A 24,910-nucleotide genomic window follows, 5' to 3' on the forward strand; every position below is an offset into this window, starting at 1 on the left:
TATTCCAAAACTGGCTAGCTAAGTAAACTATAAAACTAATTACACTATTACCTAGTGGTTGAATCACTCTGACCAATAAAAAGAACTATCCACCTTCCTTTGACCAATAAAAAGAACTATCCACAGGATAATGTCAACACTGGTTTTTGTGTGTGTGTGTTTTAAAAACACACTGATTTTGGTCACTTTGCTATGCTTTTATAATAGTTTAATACCCACTGCTATTAAACTTTAAAGTATTTTTTAATCCTCTAACAATGTTATTAAATGGACATCATAGTGCAAATCAGATAATATGCCTGAAAATCGGTAACTTAGGAACATAAGTTAGATGTGGTAAATTCTGTAAGAAAAGCCAAACAATTGCCACTTTATACTGGGTTGGTAACTTAGGAAAGAACAAATTAAAAAATATCAGAGACAATGACAGAAGATTAAAAGGCAAATATTAAAGGAATAATACATTAATATTCTCAACCTGTTCCCACCACTTGAAGAGAATTCTTATGGGAAAATGAAACTTGAATGATAAAAATTTTGAAGTATGCAAGGATTTTAGGATATGACTCCCATAAAAAACCACCCTGTACATGTAAACCCTCAGAAAATATTGATTATTTTCATTAAAAAATGATACCTCTACTTGTAGTATTCCATCTCTCAAATCAAAAATGGCTTCTGACATGACCACAGTAATCTCTGGAGAAATCAAGTCTATATTAATTGAGTTCATGGTTATTCTGAGGCTCTAAGCATAATCACTGAATATTCCTCATGACAATTTATCCTTTGTACGGTAGAGGATCGGGAGGTATATAAACTTCTATGGAATCACCAATATGTTTGTGTATTTCCTAAAGAAAGGGGAGAATAAAACTAAGTAGCTTACAGAGTATCCTAACATAAATTCAAGAACTCCAGTTACTCTTCTAATTTCTATGATCCTCTGAGTAATTGTAAATCTTACCTTGCTATTATCATTTTTTATACATTTACTATTTTAAAAATAAATTCAATACCACTTTGAAAAATAACTTTTTAATCATTTACTGATTGATACAACCCTGGAATGTTCTAAGTTCCTTCTGTTAATAATCACAATCTGAATCTCCCATATATTTAACTCCAGTATATCCATATTTCATTAATAATATGACTATAGGACTACAGTTGTTAAATGCAACATCTTTTTCACTGCAGACCACAAATGATAAATCAAGCATTATAACTAGTCTGTATGTAACTTTTCCATCATCAGCTAAAGCTTATCAAGATTTGCCAATGATACCTCAGAAAAGGGTTTGATCTCCAAAATACATAAAGAACTAACACGACTTCACTCCAGGAAGACAAACAACCCAATTAAAAATGGGCAAAGGACCTGAACAGACACTTCTTCAAGGAGGACATACGGAGGATCCAGAGACACAAGAAAAGATGCTTAATATCACTAGCTATCAGAGAGATGCAAATTAAAACCACAATGAGATACCACTTCACACTGGTGAGAATAGCCATCATAAACAAATCAATGAACAAGTGTTGAAGAGATGTGGAGAAAAGAGAACCCTAGTGTACTGTTGATGGGAATGCAGACTGATGCGGCCACTGTGAAAACAGTATGGAATTTCCTCAGAAAACTAAAAATGGAACTGCCTTTTGACCCAGCAATTCCACTGCTGGGACTATACCCTAAGAATCCTGAAACACCAATTCAAATGTTCATAGCACCCGAATGTTCATAGCAGCACAATTTCTAATATTCAAGTGCTGAAAGTAACCTAAGTGCCCATCTTAGTACAGTAAATGAATGGATCAAAAACCTATGGTACATTTACACGATGAAATACTATGCAACAGAAAGAAGGAGCCTACCCTTTGAGACAGCATGGATGGAACTAGAGAGCATTATGCTGAGTGAAATAAGTCAGATAGTTAAAAGACAAATACCATATGATCTCACCTTTAACTGGAACCTAATCAACAAAACAAGCAAAATATAACCGGAAACACTGAAATTAAGAACAATCTGACAATAACCAGAGGTGCGGGGGGGGCGGGGATAATGGGGGGGAGAGAGGGAAGGGCTGGCAGGAACAACTATAAAGGACTCATGGACAAAATCAAGAGGGGGTGGAATCAGGGGAGGGAGGTGGGGATGGCTGGGGTGGGGGAAAGTGGGGGGTGTAAATGCAGACAACTGTACTTGAACAACAATAAAACAATATTGAAAAAAAGAAACCAGCATAAACAACATAGAAAAAGTAAAAAAAAAAAAAGATGTTCCCAATGCACAAATACAAGGAAGTAAGATGATTTACACAGAAAGATAGAGCTTTAAGGAATCTTAGAGGACACTGACTTACTTTAATTCTTGGATTTTAAAAGTTGTGTTAATTCAGACCTAAAGACAGCAAACCCATCACCCATGCTCACACCATTAAGCCCATCCTAGTCACATACACATGTATCTTACTTACCTTTCTGATGATGTCTTAGAAGTGACAGGACGCCCACGGCCACCTTTTTTACTTTTATAATCTAGAGAAAGGACCTTGTTCCTTAGGCTTCTCTCCCACTAGAGAAAAAAAATAGAATTTTAATAATAAATGTACCAATATGACAGTTAAGAAACACTTCGATTTTTGTTTTATTTACAAATGCAAAATAAACACTCAAATTCACAGTAGTTTACACAGAGGGGGAAAAAGTGCAATCTACAAAACATCTGTCTCTTTTGCTAGTGCAGAAATATAAGGCCACCAAAAAATAATAGGAATGAATTTTTAAGTTTCGAGGTAACTTTAGTTAGGAAATCAACATTTTGAGATTCTAAAACTTAAATAAGTATGAAAAATTTTGAATGTGCCTAGAGGAAGTAATAAAAATTACTACATGAGAAGTTAAATAGTGCCTATGATTCTGAATTGAGTCTCTAACATTTGTAAAAAATTACAATTGGTTTCCTATGAATTGCTGCATGGAAAAATTTTAAGAAAGAGTAAGCATCTCACTGACAGAGTTTAGATTTAATCTGACTAGAAACAAAAGTTAAAATTAACACTTAAATACAGTGTGAATGTACACAAATTATTTCTTAGTTCTATGCATTAGTCTCCTTATTTGGAAATAAATTTAACAGCAGTAATCTAAAAAGGATGTATGATGATTATATACATAGTACATTTAAAAGTTTTTCTTGAAGAGATATTTGTACAGGCATATCCAGAGAAACAATGTTCACAGAAGCTAAACAGTAGAAAGAACTCAAGAGTCCCATCGAATGAATGAATAAACAAAATAATAGTATATATATATATAAAATGAAATATATCAGTCCTTCGAAATGAAGGAAATTCTGATACATTGGAATGCAGATGAACCCTGCTGACTATGAAATAATAGACCAATATATTTCATTTTCTGCCCTCACTTCCTGGCACAGAGCTCCTAAAACTCTGTAACTGCCTAAGCAATGAAACAACTACACGGTACACATCAGCAACAACGCAACTTTTTTTCTGAGTATTTTATATTCAAGGTTGGTTGACTCCACACATGTGGAACCCACAGATAAGAAAGGGCCCACAATATGTTTACTCAAAAATAGATTCAATTTATTAAAACATAAATACATAAGTGCAAAGACACAAAAAATTTCCTAATATTTTTTTCTTTATATTAAGTTGGTAACAATGTTACTATGTGATAACATCCAGTGCTAGTAAGTTTGGAGAATATAGGAGCTCTCATTGGTGGCAATATAAATCAATACAAATATTCTGTGATACAATTTTGCAAAATTTACTAAAACAATACAAAAATTCCTTAGACACAGTAATCGCATTTGAAAATGGTTCCCTACATATGAAAAATTACGTTCATTGCAACACTGTTTCTATCAGTAAAACTTTGAAAGAAAACAAACAATACTAAGTAAACAAATTATACTACAGTATATCTCTCGAATACTACAAAGCCACTTAAAAATAAATAAAAGAGGTAGGACTTCCACCAAGATGGAGGCATAGGTGGAAACACTGTGCCTCGTCGCACAACCAAGTATAAAAACAACAAAGTTTTAGCAACAAAAAACGCAGCCAAAACACAGAAAAATGAACAATACCGGAGTCTAACAACAACGAACATTTCAGCCAGACCAGTAAGAGGGGCAGAGCCAGCAGCAGAGCGGGGTCAGACAGGAAAGATCCCCTGACCCAGGTGCTCAGGGAGTCAAGGACGAATCCCAGGTGTGGGGAATACATGGGTGAACCCAGTGAGGGCACAAGGCAGCAGGCTGACCACACTCACACATTCGCATGCAGATAAACCACCAAAGGAGTGAGCAGTGAGACAGACCGTGCAGGCCCCAGCAGCAGAAAGCAGCAGAGAGGACTGCCACTGATCCTTCTCTAACCCCACCCCCACATGCAGCATCACAAACCAGCGACCTGGGTGGCCCTGCCCTGGTGAACACCTAAGGCTCCTCTCCTCATACCTAACAGGCTCAAACACCACAAAACATTACGGCTCAAGAAGAACTCAAAGCCCCAGAGTCCATAACTCTAAGCAAACAAGAAATAGCCAAACCTTCAGACCCACAGTTCAAAACACTGGTGATCAGGATACTCAGAGAACTGGTTGATTTTAGTCACAAATTAGAGGAACATATGAAGGGTAAACTAATTGAAATGGAAGTAAATGCACAGGAAACCAATAGTATTGAGAAGGAAACTGAGACTCAAATCAAATGAGTGGACCAGAAAGAGGAAAAAATGACCAAACAGAAAAGGATGACGAAACAAGAATTTGAAAAAATGAGCAGAGGCTTAGGAACCTCCAGGACATCTTTAAACGCTCCAACATCCAAATTATAGGGGTACCAGAAGGGGAAGAGGAAAAGCAACAAGTGGAAAGCTTATTTGATCAAATAATAAAGGAGAATTTCCCCAATCTGGCAAAGGAAATAGACTTCCAGGAAATCCAGGAAGCTCAGAGAGTCCCAAAGAAATTGGACCCAGGAAGGAACACACCAAGGCACATCATAATTACATTAGCCAAGATTCAAATGAAGGAAAAAATCCTAGAAGTAGCAAGAGATAAGGGGACAGTCACCTACAAAGGAGTGCCCATCAGACTGTCAGCAGATTTCTCAAAAGACACCTTACAGGGAAGAAGGGGCTGGAAAGAAGTATTCCAGGTCATGAAATCCAAAGACCTACATCCAAGATTGATCTATCCAACAAAGCTTTCATTTAGAATGGAAGGGCAGATACAGTGCTTCTCAGATATGGTCAAGTTCAAGGAGTTCATCATCACTAAGCCCTTATTATATGAAATGTTAAAGGGACTCACCTAAGAAAAAGAAGATAAAAAAGATGAACAGTGAAGGACAGCAAACTCACAGTTATTAACGACCACACCTAAAACAAAAGCAAACTAAAGAGGACAGCTAGATCAGGAATGAACCATAGAAATGAAGATCACGCGGAGGATTAGCAACAGGGGAGTGGGAGAAGGAGAAGGGGGAAGAAGGTGCAGAAAATAAATAGCATAGACGGTAGGTAGAAAATAGATAGGGGGAGGGTAAGAATATTATGGGAAATATAGAATCTAAAGAACTTGAGACACGTGGTCATAAACTAAAGGGGGGAGGGATGGTGGGGGAGGGGTGTACAGGGTGGAGGGGGATGAAGGGGGGAAATAGAACTGTAATGGCATAATCAATAAAATATATATATTTTTTAAAGATAAATAAATAAATAAAGGAGGTAAACCTAAATGTTAAAATGAAAAAACATGAAGGTATACAAGGTGGGCCAAAAGTACGTTTACAGTTGCGAAAACGTGACACACAAGAGTTAATAAAGCTTTTGTAAAAATCATAACCCACATGACTTTTTACTGGTCAGTTTTTTCTTCCTTCTGGTCCACTCCCTTGATTTGACTTCCGGTTTCCTTTCCATCACTATTGGTTTCCTGTGCATTTTCCTTTATTTGAATTAGTTTAGCCTTCATATGTTCCTCTAATTTGTGACTAAAATCAACCAGTTCTCTGAGTAGCCTGATCACCAGTGTTTTGAACTGTGCCTCTGATAGGCTGGCAATTTCTTGTTCGCTTAGATTTATCAGCTCTGGGGCTCTGAGGTCTTCTTGAGCCATGTTTTGGTCTGTTCATGCTTGTTACGCGTGAGAAGAGCCTGAGATGTTCACCAGGGTGGGGCCGCCCAGGTCGCTGGTTTGTGACGCTGCATGTGGGGGTGGGGTCTGACAGGGATCAATGGCGGTCCCCTCTGCTGCTTTCTGCTGCTGGGGCCTGGATGGTCTGTCTCACTGCTCACTCCTTCAGTGGTTTATCTGCGTGCGAATGTGTGACTGTGGTCCGCCTGCTGCCTTTCGCCCTCACAGGGTCTGCCCGTCGCAACCGCACACCTGGGATCCGCCCACAGATGCGTGCGCACCTGGGTCAGGGGATCTTTCCTGTCTGACCCCACTCTGCTGCTGGCTCTGGCCCTCTTACTGGTCTGCCTGAAGTGTTCGTTGTTGTTGGACTTCTGTATAGTTCAATTTTCTGTGTTTTGGCTGTGTTTTTCCTTACTAAAACTTTGTTGTCTTTAAGCTCGGTTGTGCGAGAAGGCACAATGTTTCCACCTATGCCTCCATCTTGACAGAAGTCTCCCAAATTTTCTAACCTTATATAAATATTTTGTTTCTTTTTATTATCAACAGATGTCATCTAGTCCTATTTATTATTTCTCTTTTTAGTATCTTGTATATGAAAGAATTATTTTAAAATTAAATGCATAAATAATATCAAAGCAACTTATGGTAACGACAATAATTTATAACAAGTGATTAGTTTTTCTTGTTTGTAACATAAAAACATATATGCAAGGTGACTTAAAACTTATTACATTAAAATTTACTGTTATGAACTGAAGTATGTCCTCTCCCCCCACCAAATTCATATATTGATGCCTTAACTGCCAATATAACTGTATTTGGAGACACAGTCTGTCCAGAGGTAATTAAGGTTAAATAAGGTCCGAAGGACATGGCCCTAATCCAACAGGACAGGCGTCCTTATCAGAGCAAAAACACCAGGGATGTGGGAGCACATGTGAGGACACTGCAAGAAGATGGCCATCGTAAGCCAAGGACAGAGGCCTTACAGAAACCAACCCTGTTGGCACCTTGATCTTAGACTTCTTGCCTCCAGAATTTTGATTAAATTAATTTCCAATGCTTAAGCTACCTGTCAGTGCTCTTTTGTTATGTTAGCCCCAGCAGACTGTTATACCATCCCACGGATAAATTGGAAAATCTGAGAGAAATTCTACTTTTAAAAAATTAACAATGACGTGTGCCAAGGAAGAGAAAAAAATAATAGCAAAAAGATGCTATCTTAAGCCTCATTTGTGAAATCTCTTCAATAATGCTTAATAGTGATAAAAATTAAAGCCCTGATTTATAATCAAAATATTTTTTTTTTTTAACATTTTATTTATTTATCTTTAGAGGGGAAGGGAAGGAGAGAGGGAGAGAAACATCCATGTATGGTTGCCTTTCGGGCGTCCACTGCTGAGAAATGGCCTGCAGGGAACCGGCCTGCAACCCAGGCATGTGCCCTGACTGGGAATCGAAACGCGATCGTGTGGTTCGCAGGCCCGCGCTCAATCCACTGAGGTACACCAGCCAGGGCCTAAAATATCTTTTTTTTAAATCTTCAGAAGGAAATGGATGGAGAAAGGGAGAGAAATATCAATGTATGGTTGCTTCTTTATCCCCTGCTGGGAACTGGCCTGCAACCCAGGCATATGCCCTGACTGGGAATCGAACTGTGATCTTTTGGTTCACAGGTCCATGCTCAATCCACTGATCAAAATATCTTTTCAAAAGTAATTGTGTTACCCTTTAAGACAAACCCTCTCAAATTTACAAAACAAGAGCAAAAGAGCAAATGATTCTAATAAGCTTAATATTTTCATAAATTTAAAATACAATTTATTTTACAATAATGAGAGTTAAATTTCATGAAGAAAAGCAATGCATAAAGTATACTTAGACTTCAACTGAAGACCTTAAGCTCAAAGCTTAAGTTCAATATACACCTGAAATACTACCACACTTGAAAAACTAATTTGAAACCTACAAATAACAACACACACACAGAAAAGGACGCAGAAGAGAGAAAATAATTAGTTTTACTACAATATTTTAAACATACCAAATAATACTATATACTTAAAAGAAGTAAGTTTTTATATACCCCCTGTGAAGGGAAATCCCACCGTTCTGAGCTTCTGAGTTTGGACAGTGGCGATTTAACACAAACATCCTCTGGTTTTGCATTTAACATCTTTGTTATCTGAAACCAGAATGAAAATATAATCAGTTTCATTAAAATACAAATAAGAGCTGAATCAGCTAACAGAACCATTATATTACCCTGCATTAATATTTTGCTATTAATTCTAAAGAAGTGCTTAAATTATAGGCAGTTAAATATAAGTTTATTTTTAAAAGCCTCTCATTCAGTATAAAGGTTGATAAATGAAGTATCACAACAGATTCATAAATATCCTCTTACCTACAGTTCCTTCCCCTTCTAGTCTTACAAACACTTTCCCCAGAGTTCTCTAATACACAGATCCAAGTATGGCTACAATAGTTAAAATACAACGATAGTACCCATTACTTAAAGCAATGCTTTAAATTTTATTTTAGAAAATGATGTGCAGCCCTGAACAGTGTAATTGTCGATTGGGTGTCATTCCACAAGTTGAAATGTTGCCAGTTCAAATCCCAGACAGGGCACAAGCCTGGGTTGCAGGCCTGATCCCCAGTGGGGTACATGGGAGAGGTAACCCATAGATGTTTCTCTCACACATAAATATTTCTCTCCCTCTCTTTCTCCGTCGCCTCTACTCTCTCTAAAAATAAATATTTTTTTAAATTATGTTTACAACATAGTTAAAAAGCAAATTATAAAATAGTACTTTATGGACTTCTACTTTTTAATATATAAAGTATTTATTATAAATACATAAATAGGCAAACTAGAATATATATCAAAATATTAATTTTGAATTGTCTAGGTAGTCTTCTTTTTGCTCAATTAAATTTTCTAATTTCTCTGTAACAAACTAAATCTGTTTTAGAAATATTTTTTAAATACTTTAAATTCAAAATATTATCAGTGTCTTGTCCTTATATCCATCAAAACTCTATTTCTTTCGGGAATTTATTTCCCTATCTGTCTTGAGAACACATGAATTATTTATTTATTTTTTTATTAAATATATTTTATTGATTATGCCATTACAGTTGTTCTGTTTCCCCCTTCATTCCCCTCCACCCTGCACACCCCTCCTCCACCATTCCCCCCTTTAGTTTATGACCACGTGTCTCAAGTTCTTTAGATTCTATATTTCCCATACTATTCTTGCCCTCCCTCCTATTTTCTACTTACCATCTATGCTACTTATTTTCTGTACCTTCTCCCCCCTTCTCCTTCTCCCACTCCCCTGTTGCTAACCCTCCATGTGATCTTCATTTCTATGTTCTGCTCCTGATCTAGCTGTCCTCTTAGTTTGCTTTTGTTTTAGGTGTGGTTGTTAATAACTGTGAGTTTGCTGTCCTTCACTGTTCATCTTTTTTATCTTCTTTTTCTTAGGTGAGTCCCTTTAACATTTCATATAATAAGGGCTTGGTGATGATGAACTCCTTAAATTTGATCTTATCTGAGAAGCACTTTATCTGCCCTTCCATTCTAAATGAAAACTTTGCTGGATAGAGAAATCTTGGTTGTAGATCTTTGGATTTCATGACCTGGAATACTTCGTTCCAGCCCCTTCTTGCCTGTAAGGTCTCTTTTGAGAAATCTGCTGACAGTCTGATGGGCACTCCTTTGTAGGTGACTGTCCCTTTATCTCTTGCTGCTTCTAAGATTCTCTCCTTCATTTGAATCTTGGCTAATGTAATTATGATGTGCCTTGGTGTGTTCCTTCTTGGGTCCAACTGCTTTGGGACTCTCTGAGCTTCCTGGATTTCCTGGAAGTCTATTTCCTTTGCCAGATTGGGGAAATTCTCCTTTATTATTTGATCAAATAAGCTTTCCACTTGTTGCTTTTCCTCTTCCCCTTCTGGTACCCCTATAATTCGGATGTTGGAGCGTTTAAAGATGTCCTGGAGGTTCCTAAGCCTCTGCTCATTTTTTCGAATTCTTGTTTCGTCATCCTTTTCTGTTTGGTCATTTTTTTCCTCTTTCTGGTCCACTCATTTGATTTGAGTCCCAGTTTCCTTCCCAATACTATTGGTTTCCTGTGCATTTACTTCCATTTCAATTAGTTTACCCTTCATATGTTCCTCTAATTTGTGACTAAAATCAACTAGTTCTCTGAGTATCCTGATCACCAGTGTTTTGAACTGTGGGTCTGAAGGTTTGGCTATTTCTTGTTTGCTTAGAGTTATGGGCTCTGGGGCTTTGAGTTCTTCTTGAGCCGTAATGTTTTGCAGTGTTCGTGCCAGTTAGGTATGAGGAGAGGAGCCTTAGGTGTTCACCAGGGCAGGGCCACCCAGGTCGCTGGTTTGTGATGCTGCATGTGGGGGCGGGATCAGAGAGGGACAATGGCAGTCCTCTCTGCTGCTTCCCAGTACTGGTGCCTTCGAGGTCCATCTCACTGCTCGCTCCTTTGCCGGTTTATCTGCATGCAAATGTGTGACTTCGGTCAGCCCTCAGTGGGTCCGCCTGCTGCTACTCCACACCTGAGATCCGCCCACGGCTGCCTGCGTGCCTGCGTGCCTGGGTTGCAGGCCCAGGGCCGGTCTGGTGGAACTTTCCTGCTTGACCCTGTTCAGCTGTTGGCTCTGCCCCTCTTACCGGTCTGGCTGAAGGGTTCGTTGTTGTCAGTCTTCCGTATAGTTGAATTTTCTGTGGTTTGGCTGCATTTTTGTTGCTAAAACTTTGTTGTTTTTAAACTTGGTTGTGTGAGAAGGCACAATGTTTCCACCTACACCTCCATGTTGGTGGAAGTCTATTGTTCGAGAACACATGAATTTTAATGTGCTAATTTTCTAGGAATTTCTACATTTTTAAAAACGCTATAGTACAACTTTATATGTATATTATTGTTGAACAACTAAGTAAATATATTGCAGATAATTAGATACAAGGGGAAAAAATTAAAAATAAGGAAAGGAGAGAGGCTAGAATAAGCGGTGTTGAATTAGAACTGGAAGCATCAGTACTGAATTCATGGCTTTTTACAGTTGTACAGTTAAGTAAATACAGATATTAATATAGAAATTTGCATGTATATGGGTGAGTATACATATACTTTCCTAGCCTGTCTATTGAGAGAGTCTATATACGATGCAACTACAGTAGCAATGAGCATACCTAGCCCCCTGACCCAGATTTCTAAATATCATTCTTCAATCAAAAGAACCAGGGCGCTCCCTGGCTGGTGTGACTCAGTGGATTGGGCACTGGCCTATGGACTGAAAAGTCACCGGTTCAATTCCTGGTCAGGGCATGTACCTGGGTTGTGGGACAGATCCCCAGTTAGGGGCATGCAAGAGGCAACTGATCTATGTTCCTCTCCCTCTCTTTCTCCTTTTCAACTCTCTCTAAAAAATAAATAAATAATATCTTTTAAAAAAAGATGAGGAGCAAGGGGGATGGGCTGGGGTGGGAGTAAAAGTCAGAAAACTGTACTTGAACAACAATTAAATAAATTAATTTAAAAAAAAAAAGAACCAGGGCCCCTTGGAAAGTACCTTGTAGTACCGTGAAGTAAGGAAGTACTCAATAAAAGATAGGAACATTTAATAAAAACACAGAAGCCCGCTGCAAAGCTCTCCAATGCCTAAGCTAGAAAACTCTGACCAACAAAACCAATACAAATAGTAGTACAATATAACCCATAGAATAAAATGCCTCTGGATCCATATTGATACAAGTAAACAGTTGAATAAGTAAATAAGGGGGAAGATGTTCTGCTCTCCCGTACAAAAGAAGTTCAATTAATAGATACAGAGGGAATGAGAGAAACAGAAAATCACCAATGGAATATCATATATATAACTGTTGCAGGCAAGCTCCATTGTAAGACACTAAAACGATGATTGAAATTTTAAGAGAAAGTATACTTGCATAGATTCAAAGTATCTCTCCCAAGGTATTACTTATTACAAAGGGAAGGAGTAACTTTACAATGAAATAACTAGGCAGACACCATCTTCAGCGGATGATCAGAACTGACCAATGATAAGACAATGATCATCATGTATCCCTTGATAAGATACATTGAAAAGAGCACATACTTCCACTGTATTCATCTCAGTAAGTCATAATCTTAGTCTAATCATAAGAAATTTGAAACAAAACAAAACTAAGGGATATGTGACAAAATTCTGACCAGTATTATTTAACTGTGTCATGAAAGAAAAAAGATTAAAGAACTGTCATAGACTGCAGGAAATCAAGAAGACATGACAACTAAATATAATGTGAGATCCCTGATTGAATCCGGGAACAGAAAAAATGACATTATTAGAAAAACTGATGAAATCCAAATGTCTGCCATTTAATTTAAAGTACTGTACTAATGTTAATTTCTTAATTTTGATCATTATACTAAAGTTCTGTAAGATATTAACACTGGGGAAAGTTGTGTGAAGGGTAGACAAGCACTTCATTATTTCTGTAATGTTTCTATAATTCTAAAGTTACTTGAAAAAAAGTTAAAATACTGTATGACATCTAAAATAAGAAAGAAAAATGTATTTACTCAATATTATGAATTTCTAATGGTGGAACTTCAGATTAAATTGCATGAAGCAATAACCCACAGCAGACCATTTCACTTCACTAGACATATTAAACAGAAAAGAAGTAGGAATCATTACACAGTTATTTAAAACTGGGTATAGTAGAAATGTAAGATCATTTTTAACCTCCCTCATTTATCCTACTCAAGCTAAATCCAGAATTTTACATAAAGAAACCACATACCAAAAATCTGAAATAAACCAAGGTAGAAATAGAGTATCTACAGCCATATTCTTTGTGTTATAAGGTACTCTTGATTCCCTCTCATAGCGGACCCTTTTCCACAAAATATACCAAACTAAAGATCTCTGTGCCAAATTAAAGTCTTCTGTGCATAACTTGAAATGCTTCAGAGAAAAGTGTTAATAAATTATTACAATGTAAATCAGGGTACCACTGCATTTAAATCACAAAATTCTACAGGAAAAAATTATCCTTATAAAAAATGGGTTAATGTTTTGAAACACTTCCTATGTAGGTAGAAATTTCATTTTGCTTGACTTGCTACTCTTGGCTTATAGAAAATAAATAAATACATAACTTTTTTCTAAAAAGAGGTTTAAAGTGTCATATTCCAAATAGTAATTTCAGTACATGATTTGAGGAAAACTCATATGTTTACAGTATTATAATAAATGAATGTGGGTGCTCTAATACATTCAATCCTCAAAGAAATACTATCTTACACTTTATATAAAATCTAAAACGAGGGCTGGAAAGTATACTGGTACATCCTAACAATAACTTAAAAGAAGGCTGTTTCCACAGAGGGTTTCCTGGCTAATCCTTGCTTAATTAGGATATACAATTCTCCAAAAAACACTATAGTTTTACAGTATTTTCTTTAAAATTTTATCTAAAAGTCAAATAGCACCCTGGCCAATGTGGCTCAGTGGGCTGGAGCATCGCACCGTAGCAGACTGGAGAGCTGTGGGCCTGATTCCCAGTCAGGGCACATACCAGATTAAGGGTTTGATCCCTGGAGAGGGGAGCATATGAGAAAGCAACCAAGAGATGCTTCTCTGTCACACTGATGTTGCTCTCTCTCTTTTTCCCTTCCCACCTCTCCCTAAAAGCAATGGAAAAAAAATGTCCTCAGGTGAGGATAAAAAAATTTTAAAAAGACAAATAGCCAAATATTTTCAATATCAGTAACTCTAAAGATAATGAATAGGTTAAAAGGAAAACTAACGCATACCTTATGTAACTCAGAAGATGAAGATTTTTTCCTTTTTCCTTCTGTGACAATTTCTACAAAGACATGATAAAAGTTACAATTTAATATCCAAATGAGATACACAATAAAATAAATTCTTTCACAGTCATCCTTTGCTTTCAATTAACTTATTAGATTTAGTATTTACACTGATACATTTTACAAAACCTGACAGACTAAAAACATAAAGGTCAAAAAGTAATCAAAAGAGTAGCAGATTCTTATAAACTGTCTGCATTAAACAATGTTTGATGACAAAAAAAGAGAGGTAAACTTGGCTCTAAGAACTAATTAGTACTAACTAGAAGTTGGGAATATCTTTTAAAAACTTTAATTCTACTACATCTTTAATCACCTATATACCTGAGAACAGCTTAAGTCTTTCCTCATCAATATTTTTCAGACTTCCTGTAGATTTTTTTATCATTCTGTCATTCAATCAGCAAATATTTATTGAATGTCTGTCATCTGCCTGGCACTGTATTAAGCAGTGAGTACAGTGCAAAGAGCAAATTAAACACAGTGCAAGCTTTCCTGGAACTTACAATTTACTGGAATCTATCATAGAATATTTCATAATAAAAAGAAATGGTAGATTACCACACATGTAAATGATAATCTACTTGCAAAAAACCCACCTCTACAATTCAGTGGTAAAGAGATGGTATTTCCTTTTCTTTTTTTTTAAGATTTTATTTATCTTTAGAGGGGAAGGGAAGGAGAGAAACATCAATGTGTGGTTGCCTCTCATGTGTCCCCTGCTGGGAACTGGACCGCAACCCAGGCATGTGCCCTGACTGGGAATCGAACTGTGTTCTTTTGGTTCACAGGCCTGCGCGCAAACCACTGAGCTACACCAGCCAGGGCAGTGATGGTATTTTCAATAAGTATTGTTGAAGCAATTTGATAACCAAATGAGAAAATACATAAACAAACCTGACCTCTGTATCATGCTATACACAAAAATTAAGTTTAAATAGACTATAGATTCAAATGTCAAAGAAAAAACAATGTAAATAAAGCTTCTAGAATAAAAAAGAATGAAAAATCTTCATGATCTAGGGAAGCAAAGGTTTCTCAAACAAGACACAAGTAGTACTAATCATAAAGAAAAACATTAATAAACTCGACTTCATTAAAATTAAGAACTTCTGCCCTGGTTGGTGTGGCTCAGTGGATTGAGCACTGCCCTGTGAAAAGAAAGGTTGCCAGTTCAATTCTCAGTCAGAGCACATGCCTGGGTTGCAGGCCACCTCCCCAGTTGAGAGCATGAGAAACAACCAGTAGATGTATCTCTTGCGCATCAACATTTCTCTCCCTCTCTTCCTTCCTTCCTTCCCACCTCTCTATATATAAATAAAATCTTTTTTAGCCCTTTCTGGTGTAGCTCAGTGGATTGAGTGCAGGCCTGTGAACCAGAGGATTGCGATTCGATTCCCAGTCAGAGCACGTGCCTGACTTGCAGGCCAGTTCCCAGCGGGGGACACATGAGAGGCAACCATACACTGATATTTCTCTCTCTCTCTCCTTCCCTTCCCCTCTAAAGATAAGTGAATAAAATCTTTAAAAAAAATAAAATAAAATCTCTTTTAAAAAAACCTTAAAAAAAAAATCAAGATTTTTAGCCAAGATGGAGACATAGGGGGAAACACTGTACCTCCTTGCACAACCAAGTTTAAGGACAACAAGATTTAGAAACAAAAACAACCAGAAGAGACAAAAAACTGAACTGTACTAAAGTCCAAAAATAACAAACCATTCATCCAGACATGTAAAAGAGACGGAGTCAGAAGCCGGCAAAGAGGGGTCGCCACAGGAAAAGGTGGTGGTTGGCGACCCAGGCACGCAGAGGAAACGAGCAAACCCAGTGAGGCGCACAAGGTGGTTGAATGACCACGGCCACACATTCACACACAGATTAAACCAGGCAAAAACGGGCAGTGAAACAGACTGTGCAGACCAGAGCCCCAGCAACGAGAAAGAATGCCTAAAAACACCAATTGAAAAAACTTGCGGGGTTGAGGTGCCGGGAGAGACTTCCAACCTCACAGGAGAGTTCATTGGAGAGACCCACAGGGTCCTAAAATGTACACAAGCCCACCCAACCGGGAACCAGCACTAGAAGGGCCCCATTTGGTTGTTGGAAGCAGCAGGGGGGACCAAAATCAAAGAGAGCAAGGAGCAAGCGCCATTATTCCCTCTCTGACCCCGCCCCCACATACAGCATCACAACACAGCAATGTGGTTGCCCTGCCCTGGTGAACACCTAAGGCTCTGCCTCTCATAGGTAACAGGTGCGACCTGACCAAAAATGGATCAAATGGAAGAACAAATCAAAGCCCCAGAGCCAATACTTGTAAGCAACCAAGAGATAACCAACCTATCACATGCACAGTTCAAAACACTGGTGATCAGGATGCTCACAAAATTGGTTGAATGTGGTTGCAAATTAGATTTAGAAAATGAAGGCTACGCTAGGTAAAATAAAGGAAATATACAGGGATCCAATGATCTTCCCTTCCCAATGAAGGGAAGAAAACTGGCATTCAAATTAATGGAGTGGACCAGAAGGAAGAAAGACACAACCAAACTTTTAGAAAAGAATGAAATAACAAGTATTCAAAAAAATGAGGAGAGGCTTAGGACCTCCAGGACATCTTTAAACATTCCAACATCCAAATTATAGGGGCACCAGAAGAGGAAGAGCAACAAGTGGAGAAGTTATCTGAACAAATAATAAAGGAGAACTTTCCCAATCTGGCAAAGGAAATAGACTTCCAGGTAGTCCAGGAAGCTCAGAGAGTCCCAAAGAAGTTGGACCCAAGGAGGAACACAGCAAGGCACATCATAATTACATTAGCCAAGATTAAAATGAAGGAGAGAATCCTAGAAGCAGCAAGAGCTAAGGGGACAGTCACCTACAAAGGAATTCCCATCAGACTGTCAGCTGATTTCTCAAAAGAGACCTTAGAGGCAAGAAGGGGCTGGAAAGAAGTATTCCAAGTCATGAGAGGAAAGGACCTACATCCAAGACGGCTCTATCCAGCAAAGCTTTCATTTAGAATGGAAGGGCAGATAAAGTGCTTCTCAGATAAGATCAAATTCAAGGAGTTCATCACCACCAAGCCCTTGTTATGTGAAATGTTAAAGGGACTTACCTAAGAAAAAGATAAAAAACATGTACACGAAAATGACAGCAAACTCACAAATAGTAACAACCATGACTAAAACAAAAACTAAGCAAACAGCTAGAACAGGAACAGAACCACAGAAATAGAGATCACATTGAGGGTTATCAACAGGGGAGTGGGGGGGGAGGTACAAAGAATAAGTAGCATGGATGGTTGGCAAAAGACAGGAGGAGGGTAAGAATAGTATGGGAAATGTAGAAGCTAAAGAACTTGTGACACACGGACATGAACTAAAGGGAAGAAATGTGGGTGGAAAAGGGTGTGCACAGTGGAGGGGAGTGAAGGGGGAAATGGAACAACTGTAATAACATAATCAATAAACTATATTTTAAAAAAAGAAAAAAGCCAAAGGAGGAAAAGATGAAGGGTGCAAGGCAGGGTCAGATGGGGTGAGGGGAACTTGTGGTGGGAAAATGGAAACAACTGTACTCAAACAACAATAAATTTAAAAAAGGAAAACAAAGGAGACTTTAGTATATATTTGCATTAGCATAGAGAAAAATCTCTCTAATTATTCTCCTTCTAAATATATGAGTCAAACAATTAAAAAGCATGACTGTTCCCCAAGTAACTTCTGGAATCCCTCATTCACTTAATTATTCAATAAACATTTATTTAGGATAATAGCAATTACCATTGCTAGGCACTATGCTAAGTACTTTACACAAATGATTTTATTTAAGCCTCATACACCCCTGGCTGGTGTCACTCAGTGGATTGAGCACAGGATACAAACCTAAAGGTTGCAGGTTAGACAGATTCCCAGTCAGAGCACCTGCCTCGGTTGTGGGGCAGGTCTCCAGCTGGGGCATGTGAAAGGCAACCAATCAATGTTTCAGAAATCAATGTTTCTCTCCCTCTCTTTTTCTCTCCCTTCCTCTATCTCAAAAATAAATAAAAACCTTTTTTAAAAAAAATCTCATGAGACTTCCGCCAAGATGGAGGCATAGGTGGAGATGCTGTGCTTTCTCACACAACCAAGTTTAGGGGCAACTAAATATTAGCAACAGAAAACACAGCCAGAAGACAAAAAATTGAACTTTTCGGAAGTCCGTTAACAACAAATTCTTCAGCCTGACCGGTAAGGGGCTAAACCAGCAGCTGGCGGAGCGGGTAGCACAGGAAAACTCGGTCAGACGGACTCAGGCGCGCGGAATCCAGGCGCAGGGTTGGACCTAGTGAGCGACCCCGCAACCGTGGGGAAATAGCGAGGGAACAGGGCTGCGGGATGACTGTGGTCGCGCATTCATGCATGGATAGACAAGTGAGGGAGTGGGCGGTTGGACCGGGGCGGCGGGTCCCCCTGGCCAGCGGCAGAGGAGGGCGCCGCCATTTCCCTGCTCTGACCCCACCTCCACATACAGCGTCACAACCCAGCGACTCTGAGTGGCCCGGCCCAGGTGAACCACCTAAGCCTCTGCTCCTCATCCAGCTTCGAGAAACAGCAGAGGAGGCCGCCATTTCCCCCGCTCTGACCACGCCCCCACATACAGCGTCACAACCCAGTGACGCGGGAGTCCAAGGCTCCGCTGCCCGTACTTAAGGGGCGCGAACAGACCAAAAATGGCTCAAGAAGATCTCAAAGCCCCAGAGCCTATAAATCTAAGCGATGGAGAAATAGCAAAACTCTCAGACGCACAGTTTAAAACACTGGTCATCAGGATCCTCATAGATCTGGTTGATTATAGCCACAAATTAGACAAACATATGAAGGCGAAACATTGAAATGAATGAAATTGCATTAGGAAACCAATAGCAATGAAAAGGAAACTGGGACTCAAATCAATGGAGTGGACCAGAAGAAAGCAAATAATGGCCAAACAGAAAAGAGTCAGGAAACAAGAATTCAAAGAAATGAGGAGAAGCTTAGGAACTTCCAGGACATCTTTAAACGCTCCAACATCCGAATTATAGGGGTACCAGAAGGGGGAAAGGAACAGCCACCAGTGGAAAACTTATTTTAACAAATAATAAAGGAGAACTTCCCCAATCTGGCAAAGGAAATAGACTTCCAGGAAGTCCAGGAAGCTCAGAGAGTGCCAAAGAAGTTGGACCCAAGAAGAAACACACCAAGGCACATCATCATCACATTAGCCAAGATTAAAATGAAGGAGAGAATTCTAGAAGCAGCGAGAGCTAAGGGGACAGTCACCTACAAAGGAGTCCCCATCAGACTGTCAGCTGATTTCTCAAAAGAGACCTTAGAGGCAAGAAGGGGCTGGAAAGAGGTATTCCAAGTCATGAAATCCAAAGACCTACAATCAAGATTGCTCTATCCAGCAAAACTTTCATTTAGAATGGAAGGACAGATAAAGTGCTTCTCAGATAAGATCAAATTCAAGGAGTTCATTATCACCAAGCCCTTATTATATGAAATGTTAAAGGGACTTATCTAAGAAAAAGAAGTTAATGAACAGTGAAAGGACAACAAACTCACAGTTATTAACAACCACACCTAAAAGGAAAGCAAACTAAAAGGACAGCTAGATCAGGAGTGGAAACATAGAAATGAACATCTCAAGGAGGGTTAGCAACAGGGGAGTGGGGGGAGGAGGAGAAGGGGGAGAAGGTACAGAAAATAAGTAGCATAGACAGTAGATAGAAAATAGAAGGGGGGCAAGAATAGTATGGGAAATATAGAATCTAAAGGACTTGAGACACGTGGTCATAAACTAAAGGGGGGTAATGGTGGGGATGGGGGGGTAGGGTGGAGGGGAATGAAGGGGGGAATAGAACAACTGTAACAGCATAATCAATAAAAAAATTTTAAAAAAGAAGGAAAAATAAATAAATGTTGGGGAGCTCAGTTCCTGTGTCATTGGTAACCACTGAAAATTCAGAAATAGGTATAATGTTTCTTAAAGTCTGACTAAGAGACAGTTCTTAGAAAGGCATAATTATCTAAGTTTTAGATAATGAGTTAATTTGGACAGTCAGGTAGGATGAAGCAGCTCATATTACCCAGCCTCCTAAATTATTGAAGACTCCCATTAGAGTCATCCATCTGGGAAGCAGGTTTGAGACAGCACCAAGGGAGGAGATTGTTAATCTCTACTCCTAATTTTGGAAGTTGGAGAAGAATCTTACTGAGAGCGTCTAAAAAAATAATGTAGTCAATAAAAAGCTAGGATTCAGTTAAACTAAGGTGGAAGAAATGTTCAAGGAAAAGATTCAGAACTTAAGGAAATTGTATTACTCTGGAAAGGAATTTAGTGGGCTGGAGGAGAGAGAGAAGAATGTAGATGAAACGGTAGAGTTGAATTTCATGAGATATTCAATCTCATGATATTCATGAGATGTCTCAATCTCCTTGATGATTGACATCACTTCCAATGAATATTCTATCTTAATTACAATAATTTTTTTAATTCCCATAAATTGAATATATTATCTCACCCATATTTGCAATCGTCATGTACTGAGCCAAGACCAGCTCTCTAACATTACTAAAATATTCTGTTACTTGATTCATGGTTTTCCTCTCTAGCATTATAATCTACCATCAGTGTAAATTTCTAACATTTCTATTAATCAACTCACTCAATACAGAGGACTTACCTTAGTTTTTAGTCTACTCTAACAAACTTCCTCTCCACATCCTCATTTCAGAAAGATACATTTATGAATGAGTTTAAGGACCAATGTTGCACTTTTCAAGTTCTCAAATGTGAACCTCTCATTCTACTACATACTGCCCTCTGACCCTTCCCTTTCCTCACTCACACTGAACTCAGTTTTTGCCCCAACATCCTGTCATGCCCTTTAACCCTAATTAAAACTAAATTCATATTTTTTCCAAATTCTTCTTCCTGGACTACTTAGTACTGCTGAAGAAAGTCACATAATTGTAGCAACTGCAGCTACTACTACAAACTCAAATTTGTTTTAACAAAGACTTTCAAGATTACAGTAATAGTTCTTATACTTATCTCTAATTGTCTTTCTATTGTAACCCAATACCACTTGAAAATCTCTATCTACTAAAAGAAACTACAGGAGAAGGGAAGAGTTTAAAAACCAAGCAAGTCTGAAAAATCATGCTCAGTCACTCTCTTGAAAGAGGTACAACATTCAGTAGCACGGTAAAGGCTCTGAAAAATCCTACAGTAAATAAAATGTTCTTGTAACTATGGTCATCACACATAATTGTCCATGGAAACTTCTTTTTTCCAAATAGGCTCATTAATGTCCTGTGACAAAAGAAGAGGTTAAAATTATAAATTTGTAATCAGAAAGCCCAGATTTTGAATCCTGGCTCTGCTTCTGGATTACTAACTTTTGCTAACAAAGTCTTAAGTCCTGGTCTCCTCATCTGTGAAATGGAAATAATAACCACAAGATTTTTGAAAGAATTAAAGTTTGTAAAAGTCTTAGCACGCTGCTTAGTACTTAAGTACTCAAAAAGACATGTACACTTAAAAGAACATGAACATGGATCTTGAATGTTGCCTGAAGCAACCAGCTGAAAACCTAAAGTTTACTTGAACTTTCCAGTTTTAGTTCAAAAACCCATCTGAAATTGTGATCTATAACTCTTACTATATGTTATACTTTTGCTGTTGTTGTTAAACATTTTAATAGTCATTCTCCCATGACTTTAATTATTAATTCATTCAATTGTTAGTAAACCATCTCAGGTGCCGATATATTTTTAATTTTTCCCATTTAATTTACTGCTTTTGATATCCTAGTGCACTTGGAAATAAGATAATCATGCTTATAAATAATTTCAAAGTATACATTCCAATATACTCTGAGAAAAGGCTTGAGAAGCTTCTCATGAGTGAATTTTAAAGTGAGGCAATGACCACCCCTAAGGTTGTGTTAGGAAGCACACAAATGACATCAGATAAACAATGTGCATTTTCCTAATGTGTCCATTTTACTCGAAGATTTTTAGGAAGAAGAAAGTATTTAAAATAAACAACTGATCTACTGGAGGCATGCATATTTCTATACAAGAGACAGTTTATTTAGAAAGTTACAGAGGTAAGAGAAATGAGCCAGCTGCTCAGGAAACACATTACAGAAGCAAAAGAAGGGCCCTTGGAGCTTAGCAGAGAGAAAAGCCAAGGTAACTTGCCTAGAGGGGAGAAAAGAGAGTAGGGAAATGCACTGCCACGTGGGAGAGGAATTATATTTGTACTTTCAAAGGCAAAGAACATCCCTAAAGTACACACACACACACACCCCGAGCTAACACTGGTTGCTTAGGAAAGGGATTTCAGGTTTTTAACTGCTTTAGGCAATGTCCCCAAGGATCCATGTTGCAGATAAGGATCCCCTCCAAAAAAGTTTGAGGGCCTGGTTGGCTACCTTAGTTGGTTAGAGCATTCTCCGGATACACCAAGGTTGAGGGTTCATCCCTAGTCAGGGCACACACCGATAAAGCTCCCAAGAAGCAACCAACCGATGATGCATGGATAAGTGGAACAAAACGTCATGTTTCCCTTTCTCTCGCTCTAAAATCCATAAATTTAAAAAGAAAACAATTTAAGTCTGAGATGCATTGCCACACGGCGCTCCTAAATAAATTTGGCATTGTTAAAGCTGTCTCTGCAAAAATAAACTGTGCACTAAGAAATGAGGACCCTAGCGAGGTAGCTCAGTTGATCAGAACTACCCAACAGGCCAAGGTTGTGGTTCCATGCCCTGTCAGGGCACAAACAAGTATCAACCAATGAATGAATGTCTGGGTAAGCAGAAAAACAAATCGATGTAGTTTTCTTTCTTTCTTTCTCTCTCTCTCTCGTCAATTAATACATTTCAAAAATGAAAAAAACGATACAATATAATTGGTTCACCGGGTGTTAGTTTGATGTAGTACCCAAGACTGAAGATAGTCTTTTAAACCAGAAAGTAAAGCAATTTCAGAACACAAATACGCTGAGAATAAAAACACAACCTAAGGACGGCTTTAAATCATTCGTTCGACTTTTTAATCACTTTTGAAAGACACATGAGGAGTCTCGAAAAGAGAAAAGATTATTCAGCGGACCAGTTCGGAAGAATGAGACGTGTGGCAGTATTTCTTTGAGGAACTAAGAGTGAATCACCAAGCCCCTCAATTGGCAAGCTCCACCGTTCCACCTTTGCAGCCGCTACTATCTAGCCGAAGGCAAGAAAGAGGCAAAGTCGAGATCAAAGGAATAGAATAAGTGGACCCTGTCGCAAGAAGCTGGAAAAGAAACTGGAACACTGGTAGAATTACGAGGAAGGCGTGGCAGGACAGCGGCAAGCCACAAGCCAACGCGAAAGATCCGGGGGCCGATCAGGCTCCTGCAGGGTGCTCCCAAGAGGAGGACAGATTGTTAGGGGTGTTGGTGTGATGCGCTGTAAGGCTTCCGTGGCAGCTCGGACTGGGCATTCCACTAAAGGGACCCGGACGAACTCCGAGTCCTCCATTGTGTGCGCCCCGCCGCTCCCCCCACGCCCCTCCCCGCACCCGCTACAGCTCGAGCCCCGGCCGCGGCACCCGTCGCCGCCAGCGCCTCCCAATTGCCCACGGCACGAGACAATCTGCTCAGCTCTGCTCCGACCCTTTCTCACCAGGTGAAGATCGACGTCGCCCGGCCTTCCCCTTGTCCATCTTCTACTGCTGCGGTAGTCGCAATTGCTGTCGCTGTCACCTCAAGACCCCTCTGTTTGGGGGAGGGAGGGGGAGGGGAGAGGGAAAAAAAAAAACAGGAAAGTGTGTGCGGCGCTTGCGCAAGAGTCGTCGCGTGCCTTCAGGCCGGAAGTCAGTCGCCCCTCCCACTACCACGCGGAAATTACTTCCTGGGACTTGTTTTTTCTGCTGGTTGCTGCTTGACGTGTGTTGTTTTGTTCGTTCTTTTGTTTTGTTTTTAGCGGTGGCTTTCTTCATTGTCTCTCCCTATCACAAAGTAAGGCCGGGTGCGAAGTTATAACTGGAGACCTTCAAAGGGTTTTGCTGACATGGAAGACAAGGTTGACTAAAAAACGGGAAATTAGGGATTTACCAGTTCACTGGATCCCGCGAGATGGCCCAGGAACAGGGGAATAAAACGTTACTCCTTTTGCAGTGTTGCTTTCCTTAAGGTGCCTCCTATATATTTGTCATTAAGGCGCTTCCTAAACTGAGAAACAAAAAGATCTGGTAATTGCTTTAGCAATTTGGGTGAAAATAAATTAGGTCAGCTGAGGGAAAAAAAAGTCAGAGGGGATTTATTTGAAAATTCAAGCTCAGTGAGTTAGAGCGTGTTCCTTCCCCATAGGCCAAGGCTGCTGTTTCATTCCTCCATCAGGGCACATACAAGAATCAACCAGTGAATGCATAAATAAGCAGAATAACAGATGGATATTTTTCTCTCTCCCTCGCTCCAAAATCAGTTTTTTAAGTTTTTTAATATTTCAAGCTCCCAGATGTGCCTTCCTTAGGGCACACCCGCTCAAATCTTTTGTAGTGGCAGCTCCTCTTCTTACCCCCTGAACCTGTCTGTCTCCAAGGCCCCCTTTTCTCTGACTTTCCAGTGAGCTAACAGTAGACCTGCCTGGGCTAACTTCTTTCCCATTACATTCTTGAGTGCTGCTCTCCTAGGCCCTTCTATTCTAGGCCCTTCCTTGTTTCACTCTCCTCAGCTTATACTCTAAAAGGCAAATGAATGAATGGGTTAATTAATTAAACTCAAGATCCTTAGGTTTAATGCC

At 39.1% G+C, this 24,910-nt stretch overlaps 1 protein-coding gene across 6 annotated transcripts in view; it reads right to left on the reverse strand.

The window, feature by feature from the left end:
- The window catches only part of SENP7 (SUMO specific peptidase 7), a 151,794-nt gene extending 127,802 nt beyond the window's left edge, over positions 1 to 23,992 (reverse strand). Inside the window, exons 1-4 of one of the 6 annotated variants that reach the window (XM_053670309.1) lie at positions 23,792 to 23,992; positions 14,034 to 14,086; positions 8,270 to 8,368; positions 2,481 to 2,578 (exon numbers count right to left, since the gene is read on the reverse strand). In XM_053670309.1, the coding sequence (XP_053526284.1) occupies positions 2,481 to 2,578; positions 8,270 to 8,368; positions 14,034 to 14,086; positions 23,792 to 23,831 (290 nt within the window). In that variant the 5' untranslated portion in view covers positions 23,832 to 23,992. The remainder of the gene's footprint in view (positions 1 to 2,480; positions 2,579 to 8,269; positions 8,369 to 14,033; positions 14,087 to 23,791) is intronic. The other 5 variants (XM_037131628.2, XM_053670308.1, XM_053670307.1 and 2 more) reach the window with 5 other exon arrangements.
- Between the last annotated feature and the right edge of the window lie 918 nt (positions 23,993 to 24,910).

This window comes from Artibeus jamaicensis, unplaced genomic scaffold (assembly GCF_021234435.1).
Source record: "Artibeus jamaicensis isolate MK-2021 breed Jamaican fruit bat unplaced genomic scaffold, CSHL_Jam_final contig_558, whole genome shotgun sequence".
Classification (NCBI taxonomy): domain Eukaryota; kingdom Metazoa; phylum Chordata; class Mammalia; order Chiroptera; family Phyllostomidae; genus Artibeus; species Artibeus jamaicensis.